The 13,971-nt window shown below is 26.5% G+C and overlaps 1 protein-coding gene across 9 annotated transcripts in view; it reads right to left on the reverse strand.

Annotated features, from left to right (window-relative positions):
* Window positions 1–3,010: 3,010 nt before the first annotated feature.
* Zwilch (zwilch kinetochore protein) overlaps window positions 3,011–13,971 on the reverse strand; it is a 59,197-nt gene continuing 48,236 nt past the window's right edge. For all 9 annotated transcript variants that reach the window (XM_087154822.1, XM_087154821.1, XM_087154829.1 and 6 more), the window contains exons 11-17: window positions 11,984–12,112; window positions 10,953–11,035; window positions 7,653–7,809; window positions 7,266–7,431; window positions 7,084–7,182; window positions 5,551–5,672; window positions 3,011–3,735 (exon numbers count right to left, since the gene is read on the reverse strand). In XM_087154822.1, the coding sequence (XP_087010948.1) occupies window positions 3,650–3,735; window positions 5,551–5,672; window positions 7,084–7,182; window positions 7,266–7,431; window positions 7,653–7,809; window positions 10,953–11,035; window positions 11,984–12,112 (842 nt within the window). In that variant the 3' untranslated portion in view covers window positions 3,011–3,649. The remainder of the gene's footprint in view (window positions 3,736–5,550; window positions 5,673–7,083; window positions 7,183–7,265; window positions 7,432–7,652; window positions 7,810–10,952; window positions 11,036–11,983; window positions 12,113–13,971) is intronic.

A 13,971-nucleotide genomic window follows, 5' to 3' on the forward strand; every position in this document is an offset into this window, starting at 1 on the left:
TTTAATCTAATTATTTATTTGTAATTTAGTATCAAACTTATGATAGAAAAATTATATTTTTATTTGCTAACTCCATGATATTTTCTTTTGATCATTTAAAAATGGCTCATATCATAGTCATAATAAAACAATGGACAACATTTGAAAGTTGATTTTTTGTCATAATGGGTAAATCAGTAATTAATATTGCCAAATTAGTTTATTCTGTCCTATTCCACTGGGCAATATGACATAAAATGCTTAAAAGGACTTCATATCGGAGATTAAAATTTGTGGAAATATTAATAAATTCACAATTGAGTGTTGTGTAAAAGTTTCTGTTAACTTCAATAAAAATATTCTGCTCAAATTTTACCTGACAGAAAGAAAAATACATAAAAAAAATAGTTACATCTCTTCTTTCACCACCACAATCTTTGCCATTCCTAAACTGCACAGTCCCATAGCCTTCTTTAGAGTCAAGGGTTTCTCCATTTAGCAACCAAAGGAGAGTTTTATGTGGCTTTCTAGTTTATCACGGTTATAATAGAGCAAATTTTGATACAAGCAAAGTATCATTAAGTTGTTGATATTTCAACTGTTTGGGGAAGACATTTACATTTCCGTCTAAAAAAAGTGGGTATAACGAATGGTAATAATTTAAATTAATAAAATTTCCAGCCCTTCTTTAAAATTCCCTGATTTTCCAGGTTTTTATCCAAATTTCCCTGATTTTTCCAGTATAAAGAAATTCCCTGATAATTCCAGGTGGGTGGCCATTCTGAATATTATTGCAATTATAATTGATTAAAGAACTAATTTTAAAAAAGCTTAGTGCTAATTGTTTTGTAATAATATAGTAGAGATCCAGAAAACCGGGGAAAAATTTGCCAGGTTTTCCCCATCATTTTCAACTAGAACAATTAAGGAAAAAAGTGTAAATTTAACTTATCCTTAAAGTTGAGTAGAGGAAAATGTGTGAAAAGTAAATTTTTTTATCCCTGTTGAGATAAAACTTGAATATTTGTTCCGTGACCTTGAAGATCTTTAGATCGAGAGGGGCAGAGAAGGGACAAATGTTTTAGTTTCCCCTGTGTCCCCAAAAGAATTGTTTAAATAAGCTGTTGTAAATCAAACTTAAAGGACTGGCATGTGGATTTTGATTTACGAGGGGGTAGGGGAAATGTGTTGCACAGTTAACAGAAGATGAAAGAGAAATAGAAAAATATATCCTTATACTTTACTAAGTAAAAGTAGAATGGAAATATAAAAACTATTAAAACATGGCTTTTTTTAATTTAATAATATAGTAGAAATGTACTAGAGCTGAATTTAATCATTTAAAAAATGAGAAGAATTTCATAAAAACTTAATTGACTGTGCTTGTGGGGGAATAAAATACAAAAACCATCAAGGTTTGTCCGGACTACAACTAAAATTCATCGAAATAAATTTTTATTATTGGTACAAATTAAATCATTCCAAAGAGTTACAAAACATCTATTAAAATCCAAACTTGAATCGTTATTTTTTTAATAACGATTATTTAAAAAAGGCGTTAAACATTTACCGCTCTTTAAGAGAACATGACGTTTTTTTAAAAAAAAATGGTAACATTTAATTTCAAACGAAACAAATTTTTATCACTCTTTATGAGAACATGACGTTTTAAAAAATAAAAACGAAATAAAATAATAAGTATGAATCTTTTTCTAAACTTTGATCCTGTTAAATTTAGAATCTGGAATGAAAATTCAGAAACTGAACAACGATATCGCCTGAAAGTAAAATGACAGATTCATAAGCCTCAGGAATTGTCAGGGAAAACTAAAAAATTTGGTTAGTTACTCAGCTTTTGTTATACTTGATTTATTAGAACAAAGTGTTTTACAATTTCAGATAATGCATTATTACGATTACTTATTAAGAACAAAACGTTTTTTATTGCCTGTTATTATTAAATTCCTTAGGATAATTTTTAAAATATTTGATAACTTAATTTTATTTTCAAGATCTATAACAGTTAAGCGCACACTATATTGTTTTCTCAAGTTCCTTAATATAAGGGATGATAGTTTATAATTTTCAACCATAAGTCAACTAAGGATATTCTATTTCATATATAGGAATTATTAGTATAATATTCCTAGACTCTACTCTAAAATCGATGTATTTTTTTTTTTAAAAATGGTTTGCGAAAAAAAACTCTTGTACATTTCCAGGCCATGCTATATTCTTGGTATGATAATTTCATTTTTTTCTCTTCAGTATGTTACCATAATATTCTTTATCTCAAGTAGTGTTAAATTGTTATTCTAAACATAACATGTGAATGGTGTGATTGTGTTTACTCCCAATTTACTGCATTTATATACAAGACAGAATTTTTTCCAGTTTTGAGTAGTAATCCTGCTTTTTTTTCATTTTTTAAAGTGCAGTATACGCTGATAAGGTAATAAGCAATATTTTACAGTTATGAATGAAAATTTATGAAAAAATTAATACCAGTAAAAAAATTTAAATTTATGAATAAATACGTGAAAAGCATTAAGCTATGACTAAACCAAAAACTGATAAACATTATTTATGTATCATCGTTCTATTGTGTTAGATTTCAAGAAAAGTGGCTTGACAACTATTTTCTTTCCAATGCTAATGCTAAAAGCTTTAAAGTAGAATTTCAGAAAAGTGATAAAATGAAACTTATTTTGCAATATGTAGCTTATCATATAAAAATCTCCATTTTAAATTTTTTGTTGCTTAATTGATTTTTTTTTATTGCAAGGCAGTATTTTCAAAATATTCCTTATTAATTAAACATCTAAATCATTCAATAAATTTTCTTCAATATAATATGATAGCAGCTTAAAAAAGTTTATCAATTAAGCTCTTAAAAAGTTTTAGACCTACAATAAGCAAAGAATAAATGCAATCAAGAATAAAAATTTTGTTCTTGATAGCAAGCATTCCTAAACATACAAATAAGTCATTTTTAAATATTATCTAGTCGCATTTCAACAGTAACAAATAATTCAGAATATATGAACAACTTTATTTACAACATAACAGTTAAATTACATTAGAACCCAGGCAGGGGGTTATAGTCCTACTTTTTGTCCACATTGGTAAAAGCTCATCATATATAAACATAAAATCAACAAATATAAAAAACATTCATATTTACAATAAAATAACTTGTTTCTGGCAAAGACCTCTAGTCTAATTTCTTTGATCATAATAAGGTAGAAATCAGATAAAAATCAAACAAGAATCAGAAATTGGGTAAAAGGAGAGAGAGAGAGAAAAAAAAAAAGCAGTAATTGGTGGGAAATCTAATCCCTGTAAATATGAAATACAAACACTCTGAACTGAAATCATCTCCAAGTCTTATCTTTTATCATAATTTCTTATTTTGTAATAATAAGTTTTCAAAAAATCATTCAATCAAACTTTAAAAATAAATAAAACAATATAAGTGAATGTATAACAGTTTAGCTTAATATAATATTGTTAATAACCAGAAAATGCATATGTATTATTTCTTCAATAAGAAAGAATAATCTAAAGAATATAGAGTATAATATAAAGAATATAATATAGAGAAGTTAATATACAGATGCACATTTACAAACTACCATAAATAACTTGAAAATAAGGAAACCATTTCATATTAATCATTATTAAGCTGAACATTTTCTTTTATTAATGTACTTGTATAGTACACATATGATGTTCCTTTCAACATTAGAAAAGGATCTAAAAAAAAAAAAAAAAAAACAAACAAACATGTACAACAATGTAATTTAGTTACAAAATACGATTGGAGCTTTTATATTTACTACATCAGATTGTGATTGAAAGAATGTGAATTACTTAATTTCTTGATACAAAATTTTACCTCCAATTAGAATTTTGACGAAAATCATAGAAAAGTGGAGGTGGGATGGGGAATAAACAATAACAAGGGGAAAAAGTAATTAAAAAAACAAAAATGTTTAAAAAAGTGGAAATGTTACTCACTTGAATTAAGTATAAAACAAATTAAAGTAAAAATAAATCATTTGTATTTGAAATAATTCACCTTTACTCTTCTTTTTCAAATTATTATAATTACAGCGTTTTAGGCAATTAGAAAGGTAAAAATACTTTTGTATAGAATAAACATTAAGAATGGAATATTTAATTCAAATATATTTATTTACAACTATTTCTAATCGTAATCAGACAAGTTTTCAAATGATGCATTCGAAATTGCATGAGCACGAATCTTAATATATGAAATTGTTTGAATACGAATCTTGATGTTTGATTTTAAATTCACATGAATGTGAATTGCATTATTTAATATATTAAAATCACGTGAATATGATTTTCTATGTTGGATTTTAAAATCACCAAATGAATATTGCAATACTGAATTTTAAAGTATCATAAATACATATCACACCATTGAATTTTTAAATCGTATGAATTTGAATCATGATGTAATTTTTAAATTGTGAGTATGAATTGCAATATGTAACTTTTGAACTACATAAATTGATGTTTGATATTGAAATCGTGTGAATATGAATCACGATATTGGATTTTTAAAATGCACGAAAAGGGCGCATAAACAAATTTTTAATCAAAAATAAATACATTTTAAGAACTTTATTTTTAAAAATCATGATCATGATAAATATGTTATTTTATCATGATAAATTAATTAGTTTTTGTCAAAGAACTCTTCTCTTGATTATACTAGCAGGGGTGATTGTGAGCCCCAGTCAAAATTCCAGAAAATTTATTGAGTTTAAAAATAAAAAAAAGTTTAAATTGAAAAATCTGAAAAAATTTAAACAAGGTTTTTTTTCCTTTTTCTCAATATTTCTTAGTTTACTTAAAATATCTTCAAAATTTTACACATACCTACGATAACCTGGAGAAATAATTAAAATTTACAAATATGTCTTTCTTTCTTGAGTTTATATCTATTTAGTAATAAAAAACGAATATTAATCATGAATATAAGCTTACAAAGTATCTCTCTGGCTCTCCCTTACAAACAAATAAAATAAACTGTGTTTTTAAGTTCCATCTCTGAAAATTTGATTTCCGGAAACTTCTGTGATCAATAATTTTTTTGAAACGTCTGGATCTTCGATCTCCGGAAACTTCCGGATCACTGTTAGTGAAAAATCCGGAATTTTCCCGGAGCACAATCAGCCCTGTACTTGTCACCATAAAAACAATTTATCCACGGTTTTAAATATAATCAATATTGAGTAGCTCTGTTTATTTTTTAAATTAATAATTACTTTACTTAATTTTGTAAAATATAATTTTAATTCAAAATTATAACTAGTTTAACTATTTTTAAAAATAGTTTTTCATTTTACTAATGTAATTTATTGAATGACCCCCAATTAAATTTTTTTAAAAATTTATTACTTGGCTCAGACTTAACAATAAATAACTAATAATGCCATATTTTATGCATTTATCCACCTGAAGCTACTTGATGATATTCAAAGAAAACAATATTGTTAGATTAAATTAATAAAAGGAGGAAAAAATTAATAGTCTTACTGATTTTTTGAGCAGCATAAATGTGATCATGAGTAGCTGCTGTTACAAAGTGATGGCAACTTTGTTTCATAAAATTTCTATGTTCACTTTTCAAAGAAAGATCCCAAACAACTGGTCTCATCCTAAAATATTTTAGACAATTAAAAAAAAAGAAAAAAAAAGGAGGAAATCATGTTAAAATGCTCCAAATTTTAATTTTATATACAAATATATAAAACACACTGAACGTACAAAATGAAAGCATATACAGACTCAAAGTTGATACCTAAATTTAGCAATGATCAAACAACTAAAATACATCCTCCAAATTTTATTCATGAAGAATATGTTGATGATTTGAGAAAAGACTGAGATTCATTGATTGCTAATGGTTCAGATTCACTGAATTTTATGTGCAATGCAGACTATTTTGTGTAATTTATGCATTCTTATAATAGTACTTAAAGTGAACTAAAATACATTAGTGTGAAGTCTCTTTTTAACAAAATCAATTGGTTCCTGTGTAAAAATTCACTGAAGAGAAAATTTTGTTATACAGAGGATTGCAATATTTGGAGTTATTATCTAAATTAATAAAAACTTCTTAAAAAAGAAAGTAAATACATAATAAAATTTTAATAAAATAATTTTTAGTGCATAAATAAATTATTCAAATATGAAGATAATTCATCAATTAAGAGGATAATGTGTACTAGTACACCATGCCACAGGCAACTAAAAATGCAAAAATTGGTAGAAACTCAATTCATTTTTTTTAATAAGTTATTATTTTAATTACCTAACTATTACTATTGTAACTATTACTATGATGTACATTTCAAATTATTTATATTTAAAGAAATTGCTATCATTATTCACTTTCAATAGTAACTCAAAATATATGTCATAAAAGTTGCTAATTTTTTTCTCTTTTAATGAAAATTTGAATTTTATTAGTCACTACTTATTGAATTTTTATTCTCCCATGGCAACCCTGCTATTACAATCTTTCTGAAAGCCTCAACTAGAATAATTACGGATAAACTATTGTTTTTATTTTTGTATTTCTCTTTATTCTGTGTTCTTACGCTGTGGGAACTTTGTGGGAAGGTTAAGAAAGTTAAAAGAGTAGCCTAAAAAAATTTGACTTAAGAATTACTTTTTATATTATCAATTATACTAATTTGTTTTTGCCACAGCCATTTAGTAATTCTAACTGGAGCCAGTCATTTCTGAACTTTTATTTTCTAAGCCTGGTGTTTTCAAAGTTGTGTTTCTCTTACAAAATGCAAAGAAAAAAATCCATGTTGTAGCCTACTCAGTTTTTACTTGAAATTTAAATAAGTTTTTCTTCTTCTTTTTTTCCCAAAGCTGGAGTTATTTCTCAAAAGCAAAAAATACATTTACCTCTAGTTGATGAACCCTGTTTAAAATAAAGGATATAAACATTAATTTTATGTATAAAGCATAATGTGTCCTATCCTAAACGAGGAAAAATAATAAAATATTAAAAATGTATGAGAAAATTTAAAAATAAAGTGCTTAAGATCTTACATAGTTAGTATAGGATGAATATCACGGGCGGGAATGTGAAATGTAAACACGTGTTGTAAGTCTATTTCCTTAACTGCTGTATACATTTCCAAAGCTTTCCTAAAAACAGATGTATTAATAATTTTTTTAAAAATAATAATTAAATATAATGTGGTTACTAATAAATAATTATCTTATGTTACCTGACAAAATTATTTATACTGCTCCTAGGAAGTTCAAGATGCTTCATACACACAAGTGTAAGTTCTAATACAGAATGTAGTTTTTCTAAACAAGTAACTGCTTCAGGAGACATCAATTCAGAATGAGTAAAGAGATTGAATAAATCTAGGGTGATAAATCCATGCCCTGAATAAAACAGCATACAACAATTATAGGTGAAAAATGCTTGGATATATTTGTATGTTTAGTACGCAAATTAAAATGTGAACACTTTGAATAACTCTAGATCTATAGATTTGAGTTATGGTCAAACTTTTAGTGTATTGCAGAAAATTTTATTGAAAAGGAAATATGAGAATTTCCAAGATTAATTCAACAATATATTTTTAAAGTAATAACAAACTTACTAATAAAATATTCATAATAATCTCTTCGGAGTTTTTCCACACCAATTTCCAAAAGCAATTCTGCAGCTTTTTTTTTGTTGAGTTCTGTACAGTGAAGTTTTTTGTTGAACATCGAGGTTATATCCTTAGATATTGTTGACAAATCATTATTATAAGCCTAAAACATAAAACTATATACTAGCAATATATACTATATAGCTAAAACATTAGCAAATTTTTTAATTTACATTGTTCAAAATTAATAAATTTGCAGTTCTGTTGAATTTCCTGAAAACAACTTAGCAAATGTAAAACTGTTGCTTTAGTATCCATGGCAATTCCTCTGCATTCTCACATAACACCAACCAATTATAAGCCAAAATTTTCCATTTTTTGTCCTCTGTAAATTTTCTGACTAAAAAAATTAAGAAAATATGATTTGCCGTTTCTTTAAACGTGCTAAACATTTGATTAGTAAAATATTATGCACTTGGAATAATTTATGATATAATGCTCAGATTTTTCAGGTACAATCAAATTTGCAATTTTTTCATTTGAGGGGGGGGGGTGAGAGTTAAAAAAAATGCTAGCATTATTCCAGACACAAATTTAAACTTTAAAAATCCAGATTTTTAACTCTTAGCAATATAGCGAAAGCCATGATTGAAAAATATGATCAAAGTTTTTTCAACCTGAGAGCAATCAAAAGTTCACCCTCTTCATGTAAATAATACTTTTTGCCAGGTCAGTGCTCGGTCACTTAGGAGGGTAGGAGTAGTTTAGGAAAAAGGTGCATTTGTGTGTATATAATATAAAACCATTAAGCTATTTAATTAAAATATTTAAAAATAATTATGACAAAAGCAAACACCTCATCTCTCAGCCAGATTCACAAAGTTTATCAATTTTTATTTTAGGCTCAAGATAGTTCAGTAAAATTAATGTTTTGAGACTTTAACTTATTAATTTTGACCTAAGTTTAAAATGCATATTTACAAGATATGTATTGTTTCAAGTCTGAACAATTAGAATATTCAAATTCATGTGCATCCAAATACTTACTAAATCACTTCCCATCTTTATTAACAAATTTTGATGTTAGGCATATTTTAGGCTAAATGTTCATAATGAAGATCATGGTAAATTTTGTCTAATGCAGTAGATGGTATAGTTTTCAAAACATGAAACGTCTTTCCAGAAAGAGTGAAACCATACTTTCCTTTCATTTACAAATGCTTCCATATGTTATGAATCTCAAATCTATCTGTTATGAAAGCAGATAATACTGTTCCCTTTTTCAAAAGTGTAAAGAGGGAAAAAATGATAGATTTCTTTAAATTTTATGATTAAAGTATAAATAATTCATACTATTTGTTGAGGGCGGAAAAAGAATAATTTTGGTGTCTTACAGGGTTAGTTAACGCCTGTTTCTTGGATGTTTTGCTATCTCATCAGAACAAATAGTTCAGAAGAATTACTTATTAGTTCTTACAGTATTAACTTGCTAATTGAAACAAAATGTCATGCATTTTGTTGGTAATTAAATTTAATGATGAAAATGGAATGTAAATGTACAATGCACTCCCAGTTGAAAGGCTTAGTAAACGAAGATTCTAAATATTTTTGAATTAAGATTTCTCAGTGATGTTACCAAGATTTTAAATTTTGGAAGTCTTAGTGGATTAAGGTATTTAGTTACTTTTTTTAAAAGAACAGAACAAAAAAATGTACCCTCATTTATTACTTTATCTTCTTCAACCTACATATATACAGTATTATGTCCCATATCCGAGCGTCCCTTTTTCGGAAGGGTCGATTTCCCAGATACTTTTTAACAATCAAAATAAACAAACATCTCTACATCTTCCCTTCTCCTTTTTTTTTTTTATAAAAAAAAAAGATATCTTTTGACATGTCTTTTCCTTTTATAGCCTCTAGTGATTTATGGATTGAACTCATAAATCAACAGAAAGGGGAAGGGAAGATCTACCAAGACTGTGGAGTGACGCTCTTCCTCTGGAATGCAGGAAAGGAGGGAGATTTGTTTTCAAAAGAGCACAACTGAGCCCCCTCCCCCCTTCTTTCCTATGCAGCTGGCTAGTAAAAGAGACATTTCATGGAACCTTTTTATTAGAGTGTTAAGGGAAGAAGAAATACTGCGAAAAACGGTAAACGCAGCAAATGTTAACGTGGAGGGGGAGTCACTTTCAGTCACACAAGAAAAAATAAAGAGAAACCAATCAGCATTGATAGCCAATGATTAAAGAGAAAATAAGAATTTGTCACTTCCCTGCCCTCAACTTGAATGACAAATAAGGAGGAAATGAATTTTTCTCCTCCACCTACCCACCTTAATGAATGACGGGAATTTCCCCTTCTTGCTTGAATTGTTCTAGTTCAAAATGGCAGAGAGAGAGAGAGAGAGAGAGAGAGCAATTAATATTTTCATAACTGTCAAATTTTTTTTCGTTTTTGATATTTTAAAAAATAATTACTATTTTTTTTTAATATTTTGTTTTTGATTGATTAGATATCATTCTAATACTAAAACATTATTGCCCAAAAAAGAATGCTTATTTATTTTTTGCTTCTTAGATTCAGATCGTTAAATTAGATCGTTTTAAGCTTTGTTTACCTTGGGGTCTATTATACGGAAAAATTTAATATCTGAACTTTCGGAAGTCCCACCGATTCCGGATATGCGACTTTCAACTGTGTATATATATATAAAAAGCTTAAATATCATTTTAAACCTTTTTCTGCTAAAATTATCAAATATTCTACACTCAGAGGTTGAAAAATTGATGTTGTATAATTGAAAGATTTAACTAGCCATATTTAAAAGTATACAAATATTTAAAGTAAAAGAAATAAAAATTCAATAAATTATTCACTAGACTTATTTTAAACTTTTGGAAGTTAAAAGATTACATAATTTAATTCGAAGTAAAAGCTTACATAATTAACAATTACTTAACACTAATATATATATATTTGTAATTTTTTTTTAATTAAAAACTATCTCAATTATTTATAGTAATTTACTTCGTCTCTTTTGTACAGACTCTAACAACTTACTAAACGACGAAATATTTTGCACAATCAGATAGAAGTTCATAGTGTCATTTTTATAAAAGAGCCCTTTTTTTTTAAAAAAAGAAGTTTTTCCTAATAATTTTTCAATGATCAATACAATTTTTATAGAGACACATCATTTTAGTAAAAATATTGGATTATAACTAATCAGAAGTTGATAATTTTAATACTTTTTTTCAAAAAAAGAGACTAGTATTTGAGAATTAAAAATTAAAACAAACTTACAAGTGGAGATAATACATTCAGTCGGGCAAAAACTTTATAAATATGTTGAATAGCTTTCAGCAAATCTTCAAAAGATGCACAATCTGTTAAATTATTTAAACAATCAGATATTTAAAAGAAAATGATAAGCAATAACATAAAATAAAAGATAAAACTAAAATAGACCAGAATTTCATTGACATAGTGTCTTGATACATAGATTCTCTTTAAGACCATTCTTTTTAAAAAATTTCCTAAAATAATAATAATAAAGAAACATCTCAGTACACCAGTATAAATTGACATAATTTCCTTAAGTAACAGAGTGAAAAATATAATTAGTACTCAAATGGAATCAAAAGCATAAAAAACTGAATTTTCTTTGAGTCAAATTATCCCCCATGCATCACTATAAATTTGAAAACAGAACCCTAGAAATGCCAATTTTTCAAAAATTGAACATTAGGTTTCAAACTAATATTTTGACTTTTATGAAAATGGAATCAAACTAAGACAGTTAAATTTGGTTTTAAAATACACAAATAGAAAATACACAAAAAAAAAAAAAAAAAAATATTTCATAAGTTTTTTTTTACAGCAGAAAATTTTTCAAATTAAAAATTTTTGAGATTTCATTATTTTTCTTCTTTTTAAAAATCCAGATTTTGACAGATACTTTGGAACCCTGTTGAATTAATCTCAATGGAATCCTTGTCTTAATTATAAATTTTTGGAAAATATTTTACAATTTTTGGCAAGAACAAAAAATATAAAAAGAAGAAATTTATATATTTTTTTTAAATAGCTCAGATTAGTTTTAGTGAAATAGGTATAAATCTTTTAATGTTATGAAGTGCACAAGCAACCACTTATTAAAATTTTGAACATATTTTGCTTTAATAATAGGAGTTTCTAAAGAAGTATAAACCAATTATAAGATTGAAAATTTAATTTGAAAGTTTTAAAAGTTCCTGCTTAATATGTAAATAAATTAAGTAACTGTACAATAAGTGCATTTTATACGATAAATTAATAGGAAAAATTAAGCATACTTTTCAAGATCAACCACAGTTTATCAGGTAGTGTCAAAAAAATGCGTTCAGTAGCAATGGCAGTCTCCAAATCATCTACCTTATCAGGTAATTCAGGAAACTCTTGATTTTCAATTTTTTTTCTTTCTTCTAAAAAATCACAAAAGATAAAATTAAAAGTTGAAGTAATATGAAGTGTGTAAATTTGAGACATTTTTAAAGTTTTTTTTTGTTTTGATATTTCATTTAAATTGCAATGTAGAGCTCATAACAAAATATTAAGTATAAAATTATAATTTCGTTAAATTATTACAAGTTCAACATGATTTTAAAAATGCTTATACTAATCATCTTATTGTTTTAAAAAATCAATTTAAATTCAAAAAATGCTAATTTAATAGAATGTGGAAAATGTAAAATTATTTATTAAAATAGAATTGAGATCAAGAAAAATACATGATAATAGTAACCACTCGTTAAGATACGATTGTTATCGAAACCAGTAGATGAACAATAGAGTTGAAATGTGATAATTTTATTAGTAGCAATACTTAGAGAATTTGCAAAGTTGATTGCAATTTTGATCATTTCCAGAGAGAGTGACCATTCTGAATACTAAATGTTCGATTCATTCAGAACTACAGATTTCATTCAAATTTTATTAATTGTAATGCAACTTTGGACAAGCAAATTTTATAATTGTGTGCCAAAAATTTTTTGATTTACTAAAAATGTTCTCGAAACCTAGCAAAACATGTAAAAAAAGGAAATTAATATTAATGGGTTCAAACCTTCAATTGCCTTTCTCTAAAATGACAGTATTTTCTGGCTGCATTTTCCAGATTTTAGCTACCCCCTACATTTTGAGGGTTAGAAATAAAAAAAAGTTTATTCAACGAAAGTGCATTTTGCATCTGATTTAACTATCTTCCATTAGCATAAATATACTCTGCGTTAATAAATAGCATAGTCCTGGACCTGATTACCCTTCTGTAGTAGAGTAGGGTAGAGAGAATGAGGTTTCAGAAATGTTTAGTTGAAGTTTTTGAAAGCATTCTGGGCTTCGGCAGACATCCCCAACATGGTACATTTTCAAGCCACGATGTCATCAAAGATGGTGGTCACTTGACCACAGGACTACTGGTATTTATGCTTATACTTGATCAATTTGTAAAAAAACTGAGTCAATATACTATAATTACTATTTATAAGTACAATAACAGTGAGTAGGTGCAGAAAAATCTCAAGAATATGGTCATCATGGTGCCTAAAGAGTTTTGTCTTAACTCATGCCCAAAATCATTTAAATTTTTAATGTTTATTAGACTGAGAAATGTTAATAATTCTGCTTAAAAATAAATAAGGAAATAAAGTTTTTCTAAAGAACATTCAATTACAACATTTTTAAACTATTACTATTTGTAAGGAGAATAGCAATGTGTTAAAATATAAATTATTACCACACTTAAATATATTTTATACATAAAATAAGTATCTTTTAACATCATGATCATTTTGCATCAAAGCTTTAGGCTTTCTTAAAAGCTCAAGATTATCCTAACTTTCAATAAAAGCAATGGAGCTTATTGTATTATTTTTCAAGGTTAATTTGATTTCATTAGTATCAGTAATTATGTGACCTTTACTGTTTAGCTACAAACTGTTTTTATTTAATACACTCAATTATATCAAATTAACTAGTTAATCTTTAGGTTCAATGATTCAGTTAACTTATTAATTGTTCAACTAAAACAGTTGAAAAGTTTATTGTCATACTGATTGATTTAAAACATGATCTTCTGCAAACGCTTTTCCTACCTCTGGGGTTACCTGAACTAATCATATATCAGGATGTGTAGCCAAATTTTTCAACAAAAAATAAGCACATTTTAAGGATTGAAAAAAATTTTTTTTTCTTCATATGTTTGAAAGTTTTTCGTACATCTTAACAAAGTGTAAAATAATTTTCAAAGTTATATTATCAAGATAAAACAACTAGTTTTTGAAAA

Source organism: Parasteatoda tepidariorum, chromosome 11 (assembly GCF_982258835.1).
Source record: "Parasteatoda tepidariorum strain Cologne lab strain chromosome 11, Ptep-v5.0, whole genome shotgun sequence".
Lineage (NCBI taxonomy): Eukaryota > Metazoa > Arthropoda > Arachnida > Araneae > Theridiidae > Parasteatoda > Parasteatoda tepidariorum.